Source organism: Astatotilapia calliptera, chromosome 2, assembly GCF_900246225.1.
Source record: "Astatotilapia calliptera chromosome 2, fAstCal1.2, whole genome shotgun sequence".
Taxonomy (NCBI): Eukaryota; Metazoa; Chordata; class Actinopteri; order Cichliformes; family Cichlidae; genus Astatotilapia; species Astatotilapia calliptera.
In genome coordinates this window covers 6,479,518-6,506,181 of record NC_039303.1, presented here as the reverse complement: position 1 = coordinate 6,506,181, position 26,664 = coordinate 6,479,518, and the positions used below count along the sequence as shown (strand labels likewise).

The 26,664-nt window shown below is 40.4% G+C and overlaps 1 protein-coding gene across 11 annotated transcripts in view; it reads right to left on the bottom strand.

Moving 5' to 3' along the window:
* rapgef2b (Rap guanine nucleotide exchange factor 2b) overlaps positions 1-26,664 on the bottom strand; it is a 102,650-nt gene that overhangs the window by 31,648 nt on the left and 44,338 nt on the right. For 7 of the 11 annotated variants that reach the window (XM_026182840.1, XM_026182848.1, XM_026182857.1 and 4 more), the window contains exons 5-7: positions 17,370-17,445; positions 14,646-14,813; positions 6,715-6,732 (exon numbers count right to left, since the gene is read on the bottom strand). In XM_026182840.1, the coding sequence (XP_026038625.1) occupies positions 6,715-6,732; positions 14,646-14,813; positions 17,370-17,445 (262 nt within the window). Of the gene's footprint in view, positions 1-6,714; positions 6,733-14,645; positions 14,814-17,369; positions 17,446-22,937; positions 24,402-26,664 lie in introns of those variants that run through there. The other 4 variants (XM_026182883.1, XM_026182908.1, XM_026182917.1 and 1 more) reach the window with 2 other exon arrangements.

The following is a 26,664-nucleotide window of genomic DNA, read 5'->3' as shown; positions in this document are numbered from 1 at the left end:
CAAAAGGTAAAAAGAGGTAGAGGGAAACAGAGGGATGAAGAATTGGTTGGTAGAGAAGAGCACAGTGGAATAATGCCATTATCCCTCACTTCAGCACCAGACCATGGCTGGAGCTTGTTGGCATAGAAACGGAAAAAGGAAAGCCATTTCCTGGGTGGAGAGATGGCAGCACTTCCTCCTGAGTGTGAAAGTAAAATATGGAAAGAGAGGAAACAGTAGCATTGCTTCTCCGGAGAGGTGAAAGCATTCACAGGGGGCTCACTGCAGGAACACAGACTGGCAGCAATGATGTCACACTGTCACTCAGCTGGAATAGCCATAGCAACTGGGTGAGCACGAGCCCCCTGCACCCACCCACTCATCTACCCATCCAGCCCGCTACACACCCTCTAGGGCCTTCAGTTGCTGTGGCGACGGAGGCAGCAAGACATGCTGAAATGGAGGCAGGGAGGGGAGAGAGTGCATAAAATAGAAAAGTGGCAATAGACTCTTCCACTTCACTCAGCTGTACTACAGCGAGCAGCAGCATCACCAATCAAACACACAACATTACATTTTGCTTTCTGAGAGGAAGAAAAGTACTTCTTATATGTGTGTGTTCAGGTGGGAGGCCATGCCTGTGGAGACTCTAGATACTGGATAAATAGAAGGCTCTCTATCTATCTATCTCTATATATATATATATATATATATATATATATATATATATATATATATATATATATATATATATATATATATATATATATATATATAAAAAGGTCTGCTGACAGACTGAGATATGAGGAGGACTACACAATGACAGAAACTGCACCACAGGGAACAATGAGGATTTAGACAGCAAAACCAAAGGCAACAAACTACAGGCCAGCTTGCTACTCGCCACAAAACAACCAGGAATTAAGCTTAGAAACAACACGCAGAGCACAAAACATTAAAAGAAGAGTCGTGTCTGTTTACACGTTATCTATACTCAACAGCAGATTAAACTATAAAATCACATAGAATCTCGAATAGTAGATATACCATTTATTATCATTTATTCTTTTGGTCATTGTTCAGTTATCATATTCCTGCATTGTTGCAGGTCTCAGTCATTTTGTCACCACTGTCTGTTTTTTAGCATTTTGCAAAACTGCTGGAGGAGGATGAATCAGTTCCCTTTCGGCATCAATGCATCACTTTGTTACACAACATGAAACGAGAAATATTACTAAAAAATTTATTTTTAGGCACATTAACTAAAACGGTGAACCTTTTTTGCACTTTTTTTTTAACTTCACTTTAATATAATGTGTATTTTTTGGTTCTGGACTGTGGCCAAAACACAAAACATAACCTGCAGGTATCATGCAGAAGCTGTGACAGGCAGTATCTTTGGCATTTCATAGCATCACAAATGAATCAAAAATGAAGCAGTGCTTTGCTCCAGCTCTATATTATTCACATCCATAAGCAGGAATCATAATATGATTTTAGAGCCTCATACTTAAGATGGATCTAAATGGTGCAAACAACCATTTGTAAAGCCCGTGCAATATAAACTTAATTTCTGACAAAGACTGATGAACATTTGAAAATGAAACAATAACTAATCCAATAAAACCACTGACACATTATTTTTTCATGTATGCAGACAGCTGATGCTGTAGCCTTTTAGTAAAGAGTCTGGCTGCTCCGCTTCAGACAATGCTTAGAAAGCAGCGTACTACACGCTGGTTTTGGAGCTTCTCCAGTCAAAGCAATGGGGATGTGAGTGGGAGGCGGAGAGGGGGAGGGAAGCTGGAGACCCGGTATGACATCACCTCTCCTGCCCCGGAGCAATGATGTAATGTATCAAAACAACCAAAAAGCTCAGGTGCTTGGCTGTGCAGCCCAGTCATTAATGTCTCCAACAATTGCCGGCGGGGGGAGGACCAGGGCATCATTACATCACCTCGGCAACGTGGTTGCGTCTGGGGAATATCAGACCCTCCTGCCCAGCCCCCCTTGTTTAAAGCTTTCATAGCAAGCTCATTTAAAGGAACAAACAAGCCAATTAATCATTTTTTTAGTGACTAATCACAAGCTCAAGGTAAAGGGAAAGAGGCAGGTGAGCATCGATCTTGGGAGATTGTCAGAGTGACATGAAAAATGCTACTTGAAACACCAGTAATGAACTTGATCTCAATTGCAGTGTGTGCTAAATGCACGAGGTGGGTGAGGGGCCTCATCTGCTATTTGTAAACCGCCTGTGAACCCAGTCAGGCTTCAATTGTTCCATGCATTTATAGGGAAAGGCCATGTGATTGTGTTGTGCCTGCTGATATGTGGCATTAGGGCACTAAAAAACTCATTACACTGCTGGATCAAACACCCCTGCATAGACATGACACACATGCACAGCCAAGTATTTCAATGGCGATAGCAGCATAAGGCACTCATAAATCAAGCATTTTCTTGGCACCAGCAAAGCAGGATCAAATTGTTCAGTATTACAGCAACATGTAAGAAAAAAATAATGCAAGAGAAAAATGCCTTTCTTTGCCAAATCCCAGACATACATGCACAAAATCAAACCAACCAGCACTGCATGACTGAGCTGTAGTTACTCAAACTTTAATGTCATCACCTCATGATCTTTCTTTTGGGATAGTTGAAAGCAGATTGAAGACACATGGATAAAACAACATCACTGGTATTGCAGATGACTGAGCAATGGAGGATTTCACAGACATTTCTGTCCACTCAGCTGATCCCACAGTAAATCCTAGTTGTGGAGGAGTTGCCCACCCAAGAAGTTAAAAAAAAAAAAAAAAACTTTATTAACCTGATTTACTGGCACACAGTGAATTGAAGGTTGTCACCACAGACCACTAACCTCCTTTAATGCACACAAACTTATATTTTTTTTATCAGAAAAAAAAAAATCAGAACAATAAATATGACAGGAGTTATTCTTTTTAACAGATTACTGTGTGTATGATGCATTGTCTTTAGGACACCCTTGATGCTCTAGAAAAATCTGAAACAGACATCTTACTTAAGTACTACACCTGTTAATGTATACTTGTCTTTTTGTCTTAATTGATTTATTTGAACTAAAAAAACAAACAAAAAACAACAACTTGCTGTTATGCTCATAAGATGACTAAAAAAAACTCCATAGGATCAATCAGCCACAGACACCTTATACATCAGCACTTTGTGGAAGACACACAGTGGCCATTAGAGGATCAAACTCAACATACTTTGATTTATTGATCTGTCTCTAACCTTGTTCGGTGAATTTGTAACCCCACGTGTAGAGAGAACACAGCGCATTAATCCTTGATGCCAGTCCCATTACGCTGGCTCTAAATAACTTTGTTAGAACGCAAAAGATGATCTAATAAAGAGACTCCATTTTCATACTTGCTACAGCCCGAGGGATCATTTCATTTTTCAAGCTGTTATCACCTCCACGCTGCTCTGAAAATAATTTGACAGAAACTCAGGCAACCAGGCACATCTGAAAGATTACACTTGTAGGTTCACGGGGGCATAACATCTGTTGTGCCCGTGCACCTGCTACAAGGTGCATAAATAGGAAAAGTGAATCAAAAGACATGTTTTCAGAGAATAAGCAACAAAGTGAGATAGTTTCCAAATGAGTGACAGGTTGATCAGTGACTAGAGGTTTCCGGATCAAGTTAACGACTGACTGTAGAAGCGAATGAACTGGAAGTCGTTAGCACTGAATGCTGTCGGAGCGAGCCGAATTATGTGGTTTTAGTGTCACAGTTACAACTGCATGTGTCGACTCATTCTTAATCAGTGGAAAGAAAAGGAAATCTTTAACCACAAAAGTTCAAATGCACCTGAAAAGCTAAAACTATACAATTAACAACTGATGGACACCATCAACTCATTATCAGTAAAATCCCAAATGCAGCATACAACGCTATTAGGATCAGCTAAATTCAAGATATTCATAGGGTCTTTATGTACCAATTAGCAAAAATATTCAAATCAATCAGTGTTCACCTGGATAGGATGGATCAGATGGATGGACTGGCATTCATGTGGATATTAACTTGACAGTCTATAACATCATAAAGCCTTTGCAGACCAAGCTCACACCCTGATGGCAATGACGTCAAACTTGTTTCTCCAGGGACAATGAATTCTGCCACACCACAAACACTGTTTAGAAATGAGTAGAAGGAACATGACCAAGACCAAGGTGTTGGCGCAGGGCTGTTAAACTCCCACTATCTTATCAAACATCCCTACAAAATGCGGTGACTGGCACTGGCCAAACAAAGATGAAGCTGACAGGAATCCGATTAGCTTTGGAAGTATTTAGTCATAAGAAAAGACTATCAATATTCCTTCTATGGAGACCATCAATGTTTGCACATTTTTCCAAAACAATCCATCCAAGAGCAGTTAAGATATTTCAGTCTATACCAATATGATGGACAAACAATCTGGCTGACACTGACGTTAATTGGGCTGAGAATTTACCGTGAGATCTTCAGTAGACCTGCAAACTGTAGCAGATGATACAAATCACATTTGTACAACTACCTTCACTGTGAAAACTGTCCTAACAATTTCAATCTGTTGATGAGTTAGAGGGAAGAGTGCACAATGACTAGTTAATAGAACCTTAATGAGACACATGGTCATTACGTCAGGATTTAAAACCGGCTTCATACTTTAAATTGCTGGAAAGTGTGCAGAGTCAGATACAAATGGATTAATTGTCCGTATGGAATTTAATGCACCTTCTGAATTACCTTTTAGATTTCAACACTTCATTGCCTTTTACAAATTTACATAAGAAGATATTACCTTATGCAAGTTCTATTCTTCAATTTTATTGACGGATCATGGTTCATATCAGTATCAATTCAGTACCACTGACATTTCAATATGAGGAGTTTCAATAAAAGGCTGATTTCATGTCTGTATGCAGGTCTGTCATTTCAAACAGAGCCAAGAAAAATAACACTAAAACACAATCATCACATTCCCACTTTCTCAGCTTTTTGACAGCTTTAGGGAACTTTGAGAAATGAGTTGGTGAGATAAGTTGTCATTTTACCCCTTATTTACCCGGTCACTACAGTAAACAAATCTAACATTTGTTTCTAATTGTTTGGAGAGATTTTGATCAAATTTAAGTGATAAACACCATTAAAAAGACGCCCAGGGTACCATGTTATCATCGCCGTGCAGGCTCATTACCATTGAAATAAATGTCATCTGTCAAGCCTTTTGAAAATACTCAACTTTCAAAAAAGGTCTTTGAATGTCAAAACTGACATGAAAAGCACATCAAATGTCAGTAAGCGTGTTCTAGCACACTGGTTGAGAAATGAGGCGCAGCCTGTAAATGAGTACTTGATTTTGTTCACTTGCACGAGGCAGCGTTTCAGCTGTATTATCAGGTCTGAACTCTCCCAAAATATCTGCTCTATTTCCATCAAAGCATAATGTTTGATATTTGGCTATTAATAACTATAAACACTGATTGTGTCTCTGTAGTCCATGCTGGGAAAAGAGGCGTGGGTGTTTCATTTCAAAGAAACAAAGGAAACTTAAGCTGCAGCTGTAAATGAAAATGCATATTTATTACATTACATATATACATGTATAACACTACAGAAAATAAAAGGGATGATCATTTCCTTCAGCAATGACCATAATCAAGAGACTGTTGAGATTTTAATTACTTTAAAATAAGCAGAACCTTTGGGGCTGAAGCGGTGTGCTGAATAATCAGCTGCTCAGAGAATAAACTGGAAACGAGGATTTATTATTTGTTTCAGGTTAAAACAATTATTTGCTAGTGTACCAAGTTTATTATATAACTCATAACATTATCTGTCTATATTTTTTAAAATCTGACAACATATATCTTCAATATTTTGACTGATCTGTATATTTTATGGCCCAAATGATGACTGAATCAATAATTGATAAAGAACATAATTAAGTCAGGAAGGAGATAAGTGTAGGAAACTGTTTCTCTACTCCTTGGTGTAGTGCCTATACAATGCCTATTTCGACACCGGGGCTTTTGTGTCCCTGCACAGCTGAAGCGGAGCAGGTTGTCACAAAGGACAGCTCTAAAAATAGGAGCTCGGCTTTTCTGCGGCCGAAAGTGGCAGGTTTTGTTCTCTCTGCATTTATCAGCAAGTCTGACTGCTCAACACTTTGAGCCCTGATCTTTTCAACCTCTTTGTCATAATCCATCTCTGCTTAAACACTGCAGGACTCTGTGATGAAATACTGAGATATGGTATATACCCTTCCTCACCTATTGGTAATGCTATGTTTGTACACTTTGCGCTGCATAAACTGCTCTTTTAGAGGTTAGATAGGTCTCGAAATGGCTGTTTTACACTTTTCAAAGCCATCATGATCGAGCAATCCAGCAGCAATGGCAAGACCAACCAGAACCACACCCACACAGCAGGAATAATAATCCAAAATTTGATCATGCTGATGTTGTGATAATTCAATTGGAGTGTGTGTGGTGCAGACTTCACCCTTTATCAGCCTTCATGCCAGGAAGTCGATGTATTTATTAAGGAAGTCTACTACTACCTACAGATATGAGGGAAGAGACGCAGATAAAACCACCAGGAGAAGCACAAACACAGACATCTAGAACACACAGACAGAAGAAGAAACACACCCACACTAGGAAACAAGACATAACACTGTTAACAGATACGGTACCTGGGGTTTATTGCATTCCTGGAAGCCGGGTTAAGGAGAGCGCCGTGGAAAAAGGAGAAAAGATCAAAGTTATCAAACATGTCACTTGCTAGTCGAGTGAGAAAAAAAGTTGGTAAAAGCTCCACGGCTATCTATAAATCAACCATTTTCAAGTTTCTATTGTTCTGTTACTTGACAGTTTTTCTATATGATTAAATTCTATTATGACAAGAGTTCCCATGTTAAGGCAGATAACTTCAGCCAAAGTGTATCTCCTCTGAAAACAAAGATGATATCGACCTACATGGCAAAATCTTTCATTGTTCCAGGACTCGACAGCCCAATTCATCTTCAAGGTGAAAATATAACTTTTCTCTGTACTCTTAGACAAGGACTGTTATAAAGAACACACATTCACTTGCATCATTATTCTGCCTTGCACACACATACCTCAGCATGCCTGTAGACTACTGAACAGATCACTTCCAACTGCTGGGTTTTTTTCCTTACCACTGCAGGCTAATTTGGATCTCTAAGCAGACAATAAGACTCACTGGGTTTTCTTTAAAAATTGCATTTGCTAACCATGCAGCACTCAGTACAGCAGCTTATCTGTGAAGCAAGCTTAGCACAGGCAGGAATAGGACCACATTTTTCGAAAACCAATACAGGCATTCACTCTCTCACACAGAGTTAGGAGAGGTTGACAGCACACTCATGTTTGTTCAATAAATATCAAGCTCCAGCTGATTACCTGGATTAGAACAGCTCTAGTATAAAGACCGGAAACGAGGATAAGGGCAACCTGGTGCAATAAAGCTACACATTGTTGTCCACACACTTGGGTTATTGTAAGGATTAAACAAGATGTGATGCAATAATGGATGAGCTTTAGGAGTGGTGGTAGGAGGACTTATTACATTTGAACAGTGCTAGCAGTTTCTCTTGTTGCCAGTGTTTACGCTAAACTATGCCAGGCTAAGCTAAGCTAACTGCTAGCTTGGTCCAGCCTCTTAAATATTGTAGAGGGACGAGTCTGTACACCAAAGTCACCAAAATACAATATTATGACCTATGAAGAAGACCTGAAAGAAAAAAAATATATTAAGTCACATCAAAAAAGCTTTTATTGTTGTTTCTTTTTTAAACCTGCCATCCACAAAGTGCACCGATGACATATGGGCCATCTGTAGAATCTCCCATATATCATTTTCTGAAGTGCTTCTGAAGATCAATACATCTCGGAGAAACTGATAACATCCTCACACAAACTTCTTCAGTGTGTAATGCAATATTTTTGTTCAACACCTTAAATTAAAGCTGAGAGTCGTCTGCCCTTCAACTGCAACTCGAATTTCTCACTTCACGTCTGCTGTGGTGCGGAAAATGTGAAAACTGCGTCACTGCTTAAATATTCCTGGGCCTCACTGTACATCTTAAAGCGGTCAGTGGATGAGTGAGCAATGTCACTGTCAAGGACACTCCAACAGAGCACATGATTGCTGATGGACACATTGGCTGTTTGGGATTAAACCTGCGACCTTCTGATTATAGGGCGGCCTTGCTAACCACCAGGGCTCCTTGGTGGAGAAAAGGAGTAAAAGGAGTATTGATTGCCTGCCTCCTGCTGCTTGTGTAATTATAGAACATCTGTTTGGGGCCTTGGATGTCGTGCTGGACACCAAGTAAACCCAGAGGAAGGAATATTATTCATCCACACAGAGAGTCTGGGGTGTCTACAGGGGGTCTGAGGAGTTTTATTGGAAGGGGGGGGGGGGGACAGATGGTAATATGTTTAAAATCTGTAATGGATAAAATCGGCAGCGTGGTAAACACAAAGCCTTAACAGGAGCCACATTGACATTTCATTTCAGAGTGAGTGACAGAATCTGCACAAAGACCTCTAGCAAGTGCCTGAGTGAGAGATCAGAGACACAATCTGTGTGTGCATGTCGGTATGTGTGTGCGTCAGGTCGACAGAAAAAATGGCTGTTGATATTAGCGGAAGAGATGGAGCGTGTGAGATTAAGTGCAAAATGGAGAGCGACTGAGAAATGGAGATTATGAGCATTTGCTACAGAGAATATATAAAGATCAAGTGTGTGCGTGTATATATGTGTGTGTGTTTTCATTCTGAACAAGGCACACAAGTGTCAACTCACTGCTTTGAGCACGCAGGAGGCATGTGTTGAATCCTAAACACGGCCCTCTTTCACTGCCCCGATTCATCTCTAGAAGCAGAAATGTGTTTTTATATATCTGCCTCCATCGATTTAAATAACAGAACTGTCTGCAGAGTGTCTAATGATGGAAACTTGAATTTTCAGAGGAGCTTTTCAGATGAGAACACTGACTGCATATAACTTTACATTTCCCGTACCAAACTACAGGAATGAGAGCATGACTCCGTTTTGATATGTAGCCTTACATCATACCTTTAATCAAAAGCTTTTAAAGGTACCCTGCAGAAGAAAAAAGTGTGGTCACTAAGTCTGACAGTAAATCAGAACAGTACTTAGAAAGGAAGCCCAAACTGCCATCTTTCACCATAGAAATACTGCAAAGGGCAGTCCGTTTCTCTACCTGCAGGAAGATGAATTACTAACGCCAGCCGACACACGGCGTCTGCATTGAAGCAATGCAAGTTTGAAATGTGGTTTTAGAACTCCAAAGGTGTTTGGTGTAGTGCTCATAAAAATATCGTCGACAACTTCTCATGTCAGACTCAGACTACACAAGAAATATGTTCATAACAGATATTTATACCTGCAGAATACACAGTGCCTCGACTAATCACGACTTCCATCGTTCATTGTCTGTTGCTGACTGCCGTCTTTTATGGCATCAGCGGACGATAACAAACAAAACTGTGCATGATGCTGGCAGTTCAACCAAGCAAACATTTCGCTTTCACGTTGCCATTTTTTTAAACTGTTGTCTTGTTAAGATTAAAACAAGTACAACTGTACAAGCTCTGTAATAGTGTGGCGTATTTTCCACCTACACCATCAATTATTAGTAGAAACAATTTTCCAGGTTGTAAAAATAATAGAGCCAAATAAAGCTGTGCAGGCAGATTTCAAATTAAGATCTTCCTGTGCCAGAGCCAAGCCAATTATGTGTGAAATCTGGCCACAAAAACACAAGATTAATATCATATGGGCTTCTTTACATCAACTTATAGATATGACCAGTCCTAAATGCACATATTTCCCAATTAATATGTCTAGCATTTAACAGCTTCTGCGTCGCAAATATATGCAGATGAGAAAAAAAGATGGCACTTATTCTGATGATTCATCTATTTAAGTGATTCATTTTAAACTGACCCCTTTTAGTCTAACACTTATTCTTTGCACAGACTAAAACAGCAGCTCTAGTCATCTGTGCTCTCTGAAACAAGACATACAAGTTCACTTCCCCAACAGTAAATTAAACAATTCTGTTTTTTATTTTAAATGCATGCTGTACATCTTTGTATTTCCGTTTAATTCCAAGGCACGCTGTATGGAATTGCATAAAGTGTAGCAAACAAACCAGTTAATGAGATCATTTAAAGGAGCAGTTGCATATCTTCCACGGAATGTCAATCCCAAATAAGTCATCCAAATGATAAATAGGGTCCAAACAGGTCCAAATGAAGCCATTAATTTAAAGCGTTCTGAAACTATCTAAATCTACTTGATCAAGGATTTGTACTTTCTTTGAACTCAGAAAATCAAATAATCTTCTCTTCATACAGATGATAGCTCTACTTCAGACTGTGGGGGAGAGTGGGGTCTGCATGGAAGTGTCAGCTCTCCCACTGGGAGTTCCACTACAGGGTTAGCATTACTTTTATATTTTAGCTATGAAGCCGGCACTCTGAAGAGCAACTTACAGTGGAATGTCCAGGTTGTTGTAGAGGGGTCAGAGAAGCTCACACAGATTCTGTCTGCAGACGCTGTGTGACCTGTGGCCAGATCCTACTCATCATTCTGAGGCCTGAGCACTAAACGCTCACAGATTTAATCAATGTACCAGGTAAATGGCTGAAGCAAGAGGATGCAGGGGCTCATGTAACATAAATACAGGAATCAGTTAACACTTTGCAGCATATGTGGTGTTTCCTTGATCATAGAAAAAAAAACTTAAGCAAAGATTTCATGGGTTGATAATTAAAAAAAATTCTCCAGATTTCATAGAAACTGAATGTTAGGACTGGCTGCTCCTGCCATAGTTATCCTTTCCCTCTGGACTTGAACAGGACTATGAAATCCACTTCATTCTGTTGAACACTGTCCAACATTGGGAAAAATGTACAAACATGGGCCAGAATGCCTGATTTTTCATAGACGAGATGATTTGACGCTTTCAGCGGGAACACGCCTTCGTTTGTCAGTGTAAAGACTGGGAACGAGCCAATCTGTCACTAATAACGAAGGATACTTATCCTACTGGGAAAGCATTAGCTATTTCAGGATCTAATGCAGCACCAAGGACAGTGGCTGGGATTGGCACAGAACATCTCATCATGCACATTGAAATACGAAAATAGAGATTAATGATGAAGTTTACAAAACATAAATGATGTGAGGAGAGTGAACGGGCAATGTGAACGGACCTCTAAATTTGTTCCTTCTGATAATTTTTTGCCAATGAACCAAAACTATTTTATCAAATACTAAAAATTCCTCAACTCTCGAGATGACATTTTCAAGTACTTCCAAAAAAACAAACAAAAAAAAAAAAACCCCACAAATGCAGCACATCAATAACATAGTAGCTCATCTGGCCCACGATCCATCACTGTTCACATATAATTGTAATGTGTGAAAAACAGAAAGAAAGTGATAATTTTTGTTGTTATTGGTTGGTTGTATTGCACAAACTAATGAGAATTAAAATCCACTGAGAAGTCAGAGAGGCTCAAACATTCATATAGATATGTATTAATCTTGTTTCACTAAAATCTGACCAATACCTTAAGACAAGGAGCGATTCTTGTGAATTGTGAAGGCGTAGACTGATGGGCAGCTCGTAATCATCGTCTTCACACTGGAAAAGCTATGACTAACAATGTTTGGAACCATTGCATAAGAACAGAATACGCGACTCATGAGTTATCAAAACATTCCAATTAAGGTAATTTCTTGTTTGACAAATCATTAAAGCTCTAAAGATAAGAGTTTACAAAGTCAAATACTGTGAAAATGGCTAATAACCAATGTTCAAATGTAAAGGACTAATCGATTTGGCTGTTTTACAACTTAGTTTATGAACTGGTGGTGAGACAAACAAGTAGTTTAAAGCCACATTAGGCTACCTTCAGTTTTACAATTTATGAACAAACCTACGGAAAAATAAGTCAGTTAACTTATCAAGTATAAGCAGAATCAGCTCAGCAATCAACAGATTAGTTTTCATTCTTCTCCTAGAAGCAGTTTACCTTCTGAGGTTTTTGTACTTGGTTCCATATTTGCCTTCATAGCAGTGACTAAGCTGAATGAAGAAAAAGAAAAAAGAAAAAAAAACCTTGCCTGCTGGAGCGATATCCTGTCTTCAATCCCAAGTTTTTCCTCAGTGCATTTCTCACCTCTTAAAAGCGCCTCGGGGAAGGAGAGAGGAAAATCTGAGCGGTGTCTGGCATTCTAAATTCTGGAGATTAGCTTGCTATGTCAGCTTAGCATCCGCCCAGATTCAGCTTCTCTGTCACTCCACACCCCTCCACCCCTCTGTCAGCAGCAGCAGCAGCAGCGGCGGCAGCATGCTGCACTCTTGTTAACTTAGCTCCCTTCCCTACTGTACTTCTAAGTGCACTCGAGCACAGCCCATCTGGGACTGCTGGTTGCCATAGCACCCGGTCCATCCTTCCCACAGGAGCGGTACTAGAGTGAGGAGAGTTGGGTATGTGACAGGAGACGTCGGGCCATGAGAAAGTTCAGTGCAGTCTTTTGAATCAAAAACACTGCGCGTCTATATTTAGGATACTGGGTGGGGCTGGATGGAGGCAGGAAGACTACTTTGCCGCATTTTCCCATTTGGAGCTCGATTGTTTCACAGCAATACAAGTTCAAAAAAACAAAAACGAAACTGGTACACTGACAGAACGCCCGGGGGAGTGTCAGGAATGAAGGGAATGCAGTGAAATTGTGCAGAACAGGTAAAACTGTGTGCAGCAACTGCATGCTGGGTATTTGCATCATTAGTGTGAAAATGCTTCACTTCCTATTCCCAGGGAAAGAAAGCATGAAGGGGAGAAGGCATGGTGCAACACAATGGGCAAACTTAGTCCTCTGCTGTCAAATCGCCTCAGATGGGTAAATTCAATACTATATGGTACAGTAATTAGATCAGACTTCTTCAAAAAGTCAGCGTTGCAAACAACATTTCTCCTTTAAGCAATTAGCAATGGAAGAAAATGTGTAGTTTGAAACAAGCCCTTCTGTTTAGCATGTAGTCTTCCATTTTCTCTCCTTGTACAGTGCAATAACTAAGAAAACGATCTTAATGTTTTTATTACGAACAGCCGTTCTGTGCAACACCAAATGTGCTGGAAAATTTATATTGTGTGGAAAAATATTAAAGGGTGAGTACAATGCTAAATGGTAACATTTGAAACTTCATGCAGGTCACAGGAAGCAAAATTGATTGATGAAGGGTAGAAACCTATCCCAGCTACACTGCCTAACAAAAGTATTGGACCACACCTCTTAACCTGCAGAGCTTCAAACCTTCTCTGGCATTAACATCAGTGTGCTTCATGGAGCGGGTCTCCATGATCAAGCAGCTCCTGTGGCTATATTGTGTAGGCAGCCAGTACTATTGCTTGTATAGTCTATGTAATAAGCAACAGATTTGTGATCTTTACCAGTTTGTCACACAGTTTATTGCCATATTATCATAAACAGACTGGAATTGCCAGCTTTACCCTTTTCAATCACAAACTGATAGACTGACGAGCAGGCTGACGGGATCTTATCTGTATCTTGATGGACCAAAGTCGCTTTGAGGACGGTCACCAATTGTGAGCAGTAGCAGACCTAGTGTCCATCTCTCAAGCAAATATTTCAAAGGGAACAACATTGTATCACATCTGTGTTTTAAAGTCTCCAGCCACTCTTTTCCATAGTGAGAGTGTAACAAAGGCATAGCCACTGACTCAACCGCTAATGTTTGCTCTGAGATTCAGGTGTTTTATGCTTGTAGCAGTTAGCCTTGAACTGCTAGTTTACCAATGTAAAACTCATTTAATTCCCTCTTCAGTAAAGTATCTCCAATGTTTTTTGTTCAGCTTGTTTCAACAAGGTAAAAAACAGCTCATGATGCTTTACAAACTATAATGATGCTTAGATTCACCAGCAAACATGACAACTTAAAATTATTGATGTAAAATGTGGATCTTACCTGGAAACCAAACCTTTTATAAGTTATCAATGTGCACAAAATATATGATGTGTGACAGCACAAACAAACAGTCTGAAGACGACAGGTACAGCACAGAAACTGTGATGCTCAAAAAAACCAAACTACAGAAGCGTTTATCAAGAGAGGACTAAGGAACAGACAAAAGCCAGAAAGAGCTGTAAACATCACACAAAACATTGTAGCCACTCTATTCTATTTTACCAAGAAAGGTTAAAATAATTAAACTCTACAAGGAGTAGAGGGAGACTAAAAAACAAGCTTGAAGTGCACTCAATGAAGACAAGAGCAACCTTCTCCAGGAAATAAGACATCACAGTACACCCAGCTACAACCAAGGGTCAGCAAAGGGCCTCAAACAGAGTGAACACACTAATTTTCAGCTAGTATCCGAAGCAGAAACACAACAGGTTTGGAAGAAGGAGCTCGACACACAAACAGAGCATAACACAGTGATAGAGCAACGCTGATACCGCCTCCGGAGCGCGCAGCGATCTGCCACAGCGAGGGTAAACAACAACAAAACTGTAGCGCAGGATGCAACTCACCGTGTGGTACCCGCGGGCTATGGGTGGCTTTCCTGTAGGGTACGGATCCACTGTGTCGATGATTGTTTGTCTCTCCCCTTTCTGGTTGATCTTCCGAAAGCGCCGACGGGACTGTCTGTGCGAGGCTTGTCGCTGAAAGTACTCCTCATTTTCATCCATATAGTCCACCTGGAAATGATAGAAAGGGAGGGAGATGGAGATGAGGGGAGTGACAGTCTTCGTCTTCATTCACGCCCCCTCCCGAATCCCCCACCTCCCTTCCTACCGCCCCGCTCATTGCGTAAAAATAGAAGCGTGTGTGGGCTGTACGATGCACACCTACGTCAAAAGGGTGCTCACAAAACAAAAGGAGAGACAGAGAGAAAGAAACAGAGGGCTGAGCGAGGAATCTGGATGGAAGGAGTGAGCTAAGGAGTGAAAAGCAATGGGGAGTAAACTGATTGACAGGTAGAGATAAACAGAGATGGAGCCTGGCAGAGTTGGAAATAGAGATGCTCAACTCTCTCAGTGTCTGCTAGACATATTAACCACAATGAAATTACAAGTTCAAAAAAGATAAAAATCCATGTTTCCATTTTTAATGAACTGGGAGGAAGAAAAACATTTTCCATGTGGAAACTGGCACAGTATGCCACTTTAACTAAGCCATCGCTATAGTCAAGCGGTACAATTTTGTGACGCTTTTTTGGTTTTAGACTACTTAAACGGTGCTCTGGTGCCACACGGCTTTGTGCCATGATGGAATGACATATCTGACTTTACATTTTTGGCCCATTCCTTCCCTTCCCTCTCCTCGCTCGCTACTTTCACTGCGGCTTCACATTTCACAGCGCTCAGCCTTTGGGATTACACCACTAAAATCTCTCTCTGCCTTACCAACTGCTGCCATGACAACGGCAATGGAGCTGTGTGCGAGCGAGAGCGTAAGTGTGATTGTGTGTCTAATTGCAAATCTCGGAGTGAACGCGTGTACAGCACAGACACGTGAGCAGCTTTGCTTATGTTTATAACGGCACGTCTGCATATCTCTGTACACTCTTAACATGTAGCAGAGAGGTTCATCCGCGTGCATCACTTCCTCGGCAGCATAAGAGCCCCTGTTCAGTAATTACAGGGCAAGCTAGCAACTGTAGCAGCATAAGAGGCAAAAGGCTACAAAGTGTCTGCAGCGAGCAGAACAGAGGGAGGTATTATTAAGGAGTGTGTGTTTATCTGATAGAAGCTCAGTTATCACAAGCCCCCTCCACCCACCCACCTACACAGCACACTCACAGAGAAGAGGCAATTACAGTGAATGAACAGTGCTGTGACTACAGCAGTGCAAACCGGTTGTTATTATGTGTGTTATGTTTTTTTATTTTACGGCGATGATAGAATAGGGTGGATATGCGCTGCTAGAAATGGCAGTTGAGGGTGTGTTTCTGTGTTATTATAAGGTGGGGCAAACGGTGCCATGAAGCAACCAATCATTTTAGTGGATGAACATCATGTTATAATTGCCACAGGCAGGCAAATTAGCTGCACTGCACTGTTCCTTACCCCTCAACACAACACTCAATTTGACTAATATCTTGATAGCATTAACCATGTTTTACATGTGCCCTCTGATTTATTTCTCTAGTTTCAGTTCCTTTTCCTCACGTGTTCCTCTTTCAAAACAAATGAAAAAAAAACTGTGTTTACTTGATTATTAAAGCAGGTCACAAACTTTCTGTTTCTCTGCATTATGTGGACCAGTCATTTCCAAATTTCGTGAAAGCAAAGCACACTGGTGTTCTTATCTGTCGAAGATAGTCATGCTACCTTTTTTTCTTTGCTTTAACATAAGGCCAACTAGCATATAACTGATATCCATGTCCTTATTACACATGTACACCCCGCATTGAACCACAGGACAGGCAGCGTGCTCAGTTTTTGTATCAATCTTTTATTTATCTAGGTAAAAATCTCACTGAGATTTAAATCTAATTTCCAAGAAAGACCTGGCATCAATCCAGTTAAAGACGTAAGACGGGTCTGAGGTTGTGGCTTTTTTTGTTCGTTTGTTTAAAAAAATATTTTACAGCAATGGCAAATCATGGAGCCTTGCAACAGTTTTGAAAATTAGCACTACATGCTAGCCACACGTAATATACTGCATATAGAGAAATGTCAATAAAAGGCACTTAAAACAATCCAATAAAAAATAAATAAATAAACTAAATCAGCGACACTCTGCTGTAGATTTTTGGTGATCGACATGGAGTCCAGCTGTTTCACAGATTGACAGAATTACAAAATCAATGATTACCATAATGTTTCTTTTTGTATCCTATACATTAAGGTGAACTAAAGAAAAACCCCACCTGTTTGTACCCCCTTTGTATTGATGTTTGAGTAACTTACATTACATCAGAAATGACAGGTGGATGGATTAGAAAAAAACCAAAGTCTGACCTTAAAGGTAGTAACTAAACGGTGGCAATTTTAATATTTTGTAGGTTTAAAAAACTACAAGCCGGGTGTGTGGTTTCAGCTTGTTAAGTATACAAAATTATCATTTGTCAGTTCTCTCTGTTGCTGTGTGTTATTTTTCTCAATTTCTATGTATTTTTATGCATTTCTTACAAAGAAAAAAAGTCATAATTGCTACTTCCAATTTGTGCTTGCTAGGTGGTGTGTTGGTGTGCATGCAAGTAATGCTTTTGACACAAGTGTGCTAAAAGTCTGAGAAATACAACTCACCACAATCATCTCTGATGGTTCCAGGACGATGCACTCACATCCACGTCGAAGGCTGCCAGCTGATCGCTTCCCAAAACTAGAGAAAGGAGGGAAAAGAGAAATATTAAATCTTTATCTAAAGCCAGCTGAACTCAGTCTTATTCAAGCTGCGCATAGGCAGCTGAAAACTCTTAAATATAAGTCCTAACCTACAGGTAACTCCTTGTGCAGCATTTTAAATATGCAGTATGGAATATCCCTATATAATGTTGGATTGAGCAGCAATGAATGAACACTTCTTTTCAGCTGTGACCCATCAGAAGGGAACCACCCACCTCTGGAAAAGTCCACTCTCGCTACGTCACAATTTGTACAGTATGCTTCCCTCCTAATGAGGGGGAAGGGGGGGGGGGGGGGGGGGGGGGGGCAGCAGAGACTAAAAGGTCTCGAAGACGACGAGCTGCAGTGGAAACTGAGCATGAAGAGATCCAAGTTGTGGCTTTGGGAAAGAATGCCGCCTTTGTCCAGAATCAGACAAGGGCTCCCTTGTTTGTTATTTTTAAACATCTCTTGGTTGTGAATGTGATCCACATCACTGTGTTTTAAGATAAACTCAAGTGACTCCAAATAAGAAGATTGCACGTTGAGTTTATGTGCCAGGTTTGACCTGTTTTGCAATGCTGAGCTTTAGGAGATGAGGTTTTGTAGTATGAAATGCATTTCTAGGTAGGTTTGGAAACTAACATTTTTTCCTGAATTGGTAAATGGAGCAAACAGTCCATAGAAAATTCAATCCGAAACAAGTTCTAATTGTCAATTCATTGTTTTATTTTTTAAACAAATCTTACATGTGACTTTTTGTTTTCTTAATGCTTTTACACACATAAAAGCCATGAAAATAATCTGTGCTTCAAAAATATTTTTCTGATTCACGCTGTAGCCGTTCACACCGAGCACATAATTACGCTGGACGAACTTACGGCATTTATGTTTTTCAAACAAAGTTCGATCTTTTCACTAAATTTGGCCATTGAAGCTCAAAACGCACCTCAGCGCTGAATACACAGTGATATAAAATAATACCATCTTCCCCCTGACAAACAGCCAAATGCTGCTCTGGGTTATTCGGTTTCTGAAATTATTATTGTCTCCTCAGATGTTCTTCTAAATAAGCTAACAAGAGCTCAGCCTGCCCCACTGACATCCTGAAATATGTGCAAAAAAAAGCAGTCGCGATACATCTTCAGCTCCTGGATCAAACCATGAAATTCTCCCTGCTGCTGCCTTCTCATGAGAATTGAATGAACTCAAATTCTCAGTTTCTTGCTTTAGAAACATCAGGAAAAACTCATCAGCGCTCTATGCCGACCTGACCACAGTGTGTTTTTCTTTAAGGACAAATGATTTATAAAAACACAAAACCTTTGGTGTGTGCACGTTTATACACGTTACAGGACAAATTCAGATGGAAAAATTGGAATTACAATTTCAGTGGTTTCAATAAGTCAACTGTTGTAAAAATGTGAAAACTTCTTTAACCCAACACACTGGGCATTTTACACCATTTTAAAACTCCTGCAAATATCTGAGGTCATTTTGCTAATCATAAAGTGTGAGGATACGCTGCTTATTGCTTCTATAACTGACAGTGACTCAAATGCATGTGGTTTCAGACTGTTGATTAAATCATTTAAGCCCACTGTTAGGCTCTGGGAAGTTTTCACAAGTTCTTAATATTTCAATGTCTAAACTATTTCTTGGAAAAAAGAAAAAAATATATCTCTGGGCAGGTTAATTAATAACAGTGGTAGTCAATGTGACTTGCTCTGTTCGGGCAACCTGCCATCTACTCAAACCTCACCCTGCGACTGACACAAACTGAGTAATTCCAGGTGTTCAAGTTCTCCTCAGCACCCACAGATGAAGTGAGCAGCGGTAGTGGTGTGAGCCTATGGACGTGCCAGCCTGCATCAATCATTCCCGACAGGAGCAGACCTCCAGCGCAGCATGGCCTAAATGCTTTAGAGCTTTGGGCTTGTGGCTTCATGTTGTGGGTGTAGCTTGGTCAAGTCAGGGAATAAACACCAGCCAAGAAAAACCTGGTGATCCTCTACCTGTCAGTTTGGCAGAGAGCGAGTAATGATTTTTGTGATGCTTTTGTTTTCTACGAGTTGATTTAGCTGGCTTTGCTTTCCCCTTTCTACTTCCTTTTGTTGACTTTTTTCTCTTTTCTTTGTGTTTTTTTCCTCCTGTCAGCTGTTCTGTTGTTTCTCTGCCAGAGCTGCAAATTTTACTTGAGCTATTTGTCGACTTTATAATTCACACAACTCCACAGTAAAGTTTTGCCAAGAAGCACAAACTGAAATCAAAGGCAACATGAGTGACTGGCTGGGCCACACAGCCTTGGTGAGCAAAGGCAGCGAGGGGGTTAATGCTGATTGTCACTGTTTGCTTTGCCTGAGCTTCTGTTTAATGCCTACTAACTCTGCTCGTATCCCTGAAATACACAAGCCTGAATTCCACCGCAGGGCCAAACAGAGCCACTGTAAGGACAGCTTACTCAGTATTTTCGCTCGTGTTCTCGCAAGACAAATGCTGTGATTTTTTTTTTTTTTTTTGGAACTTCCTTCCACCAAAGATGATTTGTCAGCTGGGCAGCGGCTTCAGAGAAACGAACAAGTGCTTTTGATCTGGTTTTAGGGACGTTTGCGTTGGTGCCAGCTATGATCCTGTTCAGCCTCCTTCGACTCATGCTACAGTGGAAAAGAGATAGCGAAAACACCCAATGAGCATCACAAAACACGTTAGGCCACCAGAATACAAACAGGAACGTGACATGTTCAATCATGTTCCTCCGTTGCATTCCTGACTTTAGTAATCCATTCCTCCATTTTGCAGGAGGCGAGGGCCACTGGCAGTGTGCAATATTAAAGAAGGGATTATAGAAGTTGAGTGTGTGGGGGTAGGAGCGTGTTTTCTAACAAAAGTGTCTTGTTTGTGGATTAAAGCCTCCAGTGCCCTATGACTAGTGCTGAGCAAATATTAAGTAGAGGGCCTGCCAAGAGGGTAATGTAAATTAGAAAACAAATAATGCATTCAGAGCAAACACTGATTGTCTTAGCTAATGCTTAGGTGGACTGGGATGTAAGCAACTCTCCAGCAATCAACACTGCCACACAGCACACTCTGCAAAGCCTACCCATGCAAATATTCAATTTTTATTAGCTATAACTAAAGAGGCAGAGGTCTAGGCACACACTACTTGGTATGAATTATTTATCAACGAGGAATTCAGGGCCACAAGTTAACGTGAGGTTGTTTTTTTCTTTCCAGAGAACTACAGTGTGTGTGTGTTGGCTGATGAACCTACAAAACCAGATAAAGGAATTTAAAAAAGGGAAGGAAAAAAAAGATAGGAAAGGTGCCAGATGCTTGAGCAAGTATTCAGAGCACAGCACAAAGAAAAGATGATCACTAGTAAAAGTACCAAAATATTGCTACACTTACTGTGTAAATCTGTAACCTTTTATATTTCCGTCACCTTTTTATTTTGCTTGAATTTATTGTTTCTTTAAGAAAAATTTCAAGTTAAGCTGTGAAAAATACAGGACAAAAAATAAAGACAATGCATTTCTTTTGTTTTTGAACAGTTGAAAATTTTGCTGTTTCCCCCCTTTTTTTTTGTTAATGTGACAGCTTATATGTTTTGTTTTTAACTTGAAAAAAAGTAATTCATTTCAAACCACTCATGTCACTCAAAGTATGCCATTCAAATTAAAAACAAAAAACACATTTAATCAAGTGCCACATTAACAGTACTTTATTCCTCAGGCAAGCTCTGCAAAAGTACACTTACTACTCAAATGAAAGCAATCGCTCCCATTTCCTTCCATCCATCTCATGTAACAAAGGTCTGAACCTGTTCTGTCTTTTCAAAGCTTACCATGGCCCATATTTATGCGTGCACTGCAGTTCTCAACTTCTTTAGACCCAACAGAGGTGAAGCCAACAAACGCCCATTGGATAAGACACCAAGGGGTCTTTAAACCAGCTTCCTAGAACAATGTCTGTGTGCAGTCCAAATGTGTCTCACAGTGAATTCATAGCAAATAAGTGTGAGAATACATCTAGAGCAAATTATGTCCTATTTTGTGACACATATGATTAATAACACATATTGAAATTCAGTCCTTTACGTTCTCACAAAGCATAAAGCTTCTTAAATAAGCAAGAGATTACCTCAAGTTAAAAATTCATTGCCCAAAAGAAGGAATGATGAAAACCATACAAGCAAAAGCAAATATTGTTATTTCAAAATCACATCAGCCAAGAATTTCACTACAACTCAAGTCTATGTGAAACAAAACAAAAGAAAGAAAAAGAAATTGATGGTGAAGAGAACATCCCCATCTTTGCTTCTATGCTGTCATTTGACAGGCAGCCAACATCTCAACTTCAAATTAAACCCTGAAGCTCTCAGTCGACTGTCTGACATCTCCCCTGCCTTGGCAGCCTTGCATTCCCCTCCGTTATACAACAAGCCTGGGCGTCTGGAATGTCATTCCACATGCATCACCAGCTTCTCATTCTACCAGCCCGGCAGCCCACCGCCTTAGCCTCGGATCCACTCTGCTGCCTGTGTGAACCAACGCAACACTTAATCTGTACCCCTGGTCTGAGCTGAAGGGAGTGAGGGGTGGAGGGGTGGGGGGTCTCCTCTCCTCTTTTAAGCTGTTTAACTGAGTAAGTGGTAAGAGGGCACACTGGCTTTTTTAACCCACCAGACCCTTGAGAAGGACAAAGATTAAACTCCTCAGATATGCAAGACTTCTGACCCAGCACAGAGAAGGAGGGAGTGGGAGGTCAGATGGATCTTTGGCTACAACTGCTAAAGTGAATGAAAACCGCATCCAGGCTTTGAAGCCTTTACCAACATCCTGTCAGAGCCGAGTTTGATGATCCAACCTCACCTTGCAAAGATAAACAGAATTCCTTGGAGTAACAGCGTGGTCCACACCACATGCATATTCCAAACCTTTGCCCGAGCACATCTGAAATAGGCACTGACAACGCATCCAAGAATGTGTAACTGACTCGTGACTTTTGCTTCCCAAAATACAGCTTCACTGACATTGTAAAAGGCAAAGAGAAAAGGGCACTGGAGACACGAGTGTAGAGAAAGAGCGACTACGCTAGCCGCTTGCAACTTTTCCAAACACATTCATCAGTCATCACTGCAACTATCACTCATTTCTAACATGTTCTCACCACAGCAGGGGCTCCATCTTTGTTTTGGTTTCAAAGTTGCCAAAAGTTGTTTCTAACCCCCTCCTTTATATACCCCAAAAGAGCACACACCCCTTTTGCTGGCAGCACACTCCTCACACTGACAAATCCAAAATAACATCAAAGTCATACTTCACATTCCAGACTTGAAGGTTTTACTGCAACCAGCTCCCGGCTTGGAGAATAGTCAAGATTTTTAAATTACAACCAAAAACAAACGAGTTTCTAGGCAAAACTTCAGTAAGCCGTACGCTCATGTGTTTCTAGGTAAGAGTTCCATGCAGCTGTACTTTGATGACTCACCCCCGACACGCCAATCTGCTCCTAGAGTGACACAGCCACCTGATAAGATGAACCCCTCCTTCTGAAATATCCCTTCTTGTTAGTTCAGAGTAAGCCAAGCAAACATGTTCCAAGTCCCGAGACTTCGCTGTAACTGCGGCATATTGTCCTGTACACAAACCGGCACTGCTGTCGGAGATTTGTGTATGAGAATGGGAGTGTGTGGCTCAAAGTGTAGATCAGCTTCTGTCCAATGGCCCTGCCCCCTTTCTCTCTCTCTGTCTGTCTGTCTCTCTCTCTCGCTCTGTGTAATGTGGTGAGCTGAATACGGCCGCATTCCAGCGTACGACTCACTTCCTGTTATAAAGCACGAGTGAGTGAGATGCTGGACTGTATGTTCCCGTGTGCACGTATAAACAGCGCAAAGTACACTGCTTGTAGAAGTTACTCAATGAAGTCAGTCAACTGAACTCAAATATTCTAATTACAGTGTTTAGATTTATTTTAGACATGAAAAATATAAGACCAACTCACAAGTTGCCTCAATGTCTAGTTGTGTCCTGTGGTTCAAAAGCTCGATTGCTAGTTTCTAAACATTATTTTTAACATTTTTCCTCAGCTTTAAGCTGGAATGATCATTTTACTGTGTTTTCAGATAAGCGGCATCATCGCATTTAAAATTTTAAACACCTAAAGCTGGCATTTCCAACAAAGAACTGGAAATATGTTCAGTGTCATGCAATTTAAATTTTCCTTAGCTCACATATAACCTGCAATAACTCCAGAGCTCATCCCGAGGCAAGACCATGCAATGCTCAGAGAATACACAAAAGACCCAAGAATTACATCTCAAACTACAGCCCTGTGTTAGCATATTAAAATCCATGACAAGCCAAACCAACCACAACAAAAAAACATTATGATGGCTTATATGGTATATATGGAAGGGCAGGAGAAATATTTGTCCCTCTTAAAAAAGTAGCACAGCTTAGGTTTGGTCGACTGGATAGATGAGACCAAAGCGGAGATGTTCGGTCATAATACAAAGCGCCATGTATGGCAAAAACTAAATGTGGCAGGACAAACAACTCACACCAACTGTTGAGCATGGAGGAGGTAGTCTGATGATATGGTCCTGGCTTACAATCACAGGACCTGAGACTACTATAAAAAAAAAGATTTAATCTAATTCAGATGAATTCGGGATTAACCCTGGTTAGGGATGAGAATCAAGAACCAGTTCAGAGTAGTCCAGTTCCTTGGTCAGTCTGCCTATCGATCCCGTTCATCAGTTCATGCACTCTCGCTACGATCAGCTGGATCGGAGGAGGAAAACAGTGGTGCAGTTTACAGCGTGGATGTAGACATTCCTTTTATTTTACTGCACAAAGATTGGGAGCACGATGGATACTGCTCCAGGACGAAACAACTGCATCATACTGTTAACGCAACTTAGGCTCTTTGCAAGCACCTGCACAGACAAAACAAGTTCGGCTCTTTGCAAGCACCGGCACAGACATAACGCTAATGCTAAGCTAGCCAAGAGCCCAGACTGGTGTTGAATTTGAGTAAATGCTGACCCCAGCCCAGTACCGCGATAAAGTGAGCAGTCATTTGCGGTGAAGCAGCTGCTGAACTTCAACAGGTATCAAACTGATGAGCAGTCAGGCTGTAGTCTGAGTTTCTATCTTTTCATGTTTCTACATTAGAATCATCGTGACGACCACTTTAAAGTCTCTTTGTGCTGGTTTCCATCTTTTATTTGTGTTGTCGGCTTTGTCTTCATACATAAATACTAAGAGATAGATCGCATGTGTCTTCATTAGAATAGGGATTTGTGTTGGTGTGTGGGGCGGGAAGTTTATATTCTTAACTGGTAATTATGAGACCGTAACATCAAAGTAACTTAACGAATAGTGTAACAAATGTCTTTCTCCCGGGTGTGATTAAGTAATGTACTGTGCTACTTTTAAGAAAAGTGTTCTCTGTAACAACAAACAGAGGGGAAATACCTCCAACATGCACAAACATGTGACAACTCAGCATGAAATGAATTTACATGAATGTAATGACTTTCATATGCTGCTTAGAGATGGTGGTGACTCTCAAAGTGGAGCTAATGTGAATCAATAAGGGAACTGAATTGTTAAGTGATATTGATAATGGAATCGGAATTGCTAATTCTTATCAATCCCCATCTCTTACCTTGAGTGTTCTGTAGTATCAATATGCTAGACACACACACACACACACACACACACACACACACACACACACACACACACACACACACACCTTCACTAGCAAGATAATAACAAACATTCTGGTAGCACAAACAGACTTCATAGCAAGTGATCAATGTTTAACTTGAGGGTTGTTGGGTAAACTCAACCCAACTCGCAGCTTGATGGGGTTTTATTTATTTATTGCATGATTGATGCCAGGTTAATAGTCAGACTACATGTCCCTGGATTTAGAGCAGACTTTCAGTTTGAACAAAAAAATAAAATAAAATAATGAAAAATAAAACCTCCAAGCCAAAGGCAAGATAACCCCGATGATATGATAAGTGTTATTTTGTGGAGTAGTCCTGTTCACATGACTGTGTGAGTTGTATCTAAGAACAACCCCTTAAAAAAAGAAAAGAATAAACTGAGGACAAAAAATATTCAGCACAAAGTCAAAATTTCATGTCAAAACAAACCAACAGTACTGTTTCACAGTCTGTGGCCTGTCGCTGGCAGGACCTAGAAATGTTTATTTTTAAACATACTATTGCTCTAAAATGAGAAAACAAGACTTACTTGTTTGTCAACAACAACCACCATTAAAATCATACCAGATGAATGAGCACCTAATATTTTAATTAAAATTAAAAAAATAATGAGATGCACAAGCACAGTAACCATTTCTAGTCATGAAATGAATTAATAAAAAACAAACAAACAAAAAAAATCTCTTCAGCCGGCAACTGTTCCACAGAATGGAAATGAACATAGATAAAGATAAAGACAATGTTGGATAACACCTCCCACCCACTCCATGACATGTTGGTCAGTCACAGGAGCTCGTTCAGTGAGAGACTGAGATTACCGAAAAGCACCACTGAACGACACAGGAAATCATTCCTGCCTGTGGCCATCTCCCTGTACAACGCATCCACTTAACACACTGTTTGCTGCTACAACTACACATGTTTCTTTTCCAAATATTTATTTATAAGTGACTTATGTATGTATGTATGTATATATATGTATATATTGTACTATTCTTAGTTAGCGTATTGTCTGTCTTGTCTTAATGTTGGTTTAAAATGGAGCACTGTAACAAAAAATAATTTCCCCCAGGGATCAATAAAGTATTCTGATTCTGATTCTGAACATCAGAGGCGTTGAGAAACATCTGTATTGTGCAACAAGAGAATAAATCATCACTGGATTATTTTGTCATCTACAGTCACAGATGAGTCTGCCTGTCAAGAAACAGTCTTATCGGTACCGGCCTTTTTTTTTCCCAGCAGTTCACAGGATGTGATGATGCAAACATTCCTCTGTTATCAAAAAATGCAATTTTCCCACACGGGATGAATATGTTAGGAGTTGTGGTTTTGGTTTACCCAGTGTAAGAAGTGACTGATGATGAGAAAACAGTTTGGAAGTGGATGAACGAAAGAAGCTTGATAGCAGTATGTTGAAAATGAATGCACACAGCACCGTGGAGGAAGGGAAGTAAAATCGGTCTGGGTTTA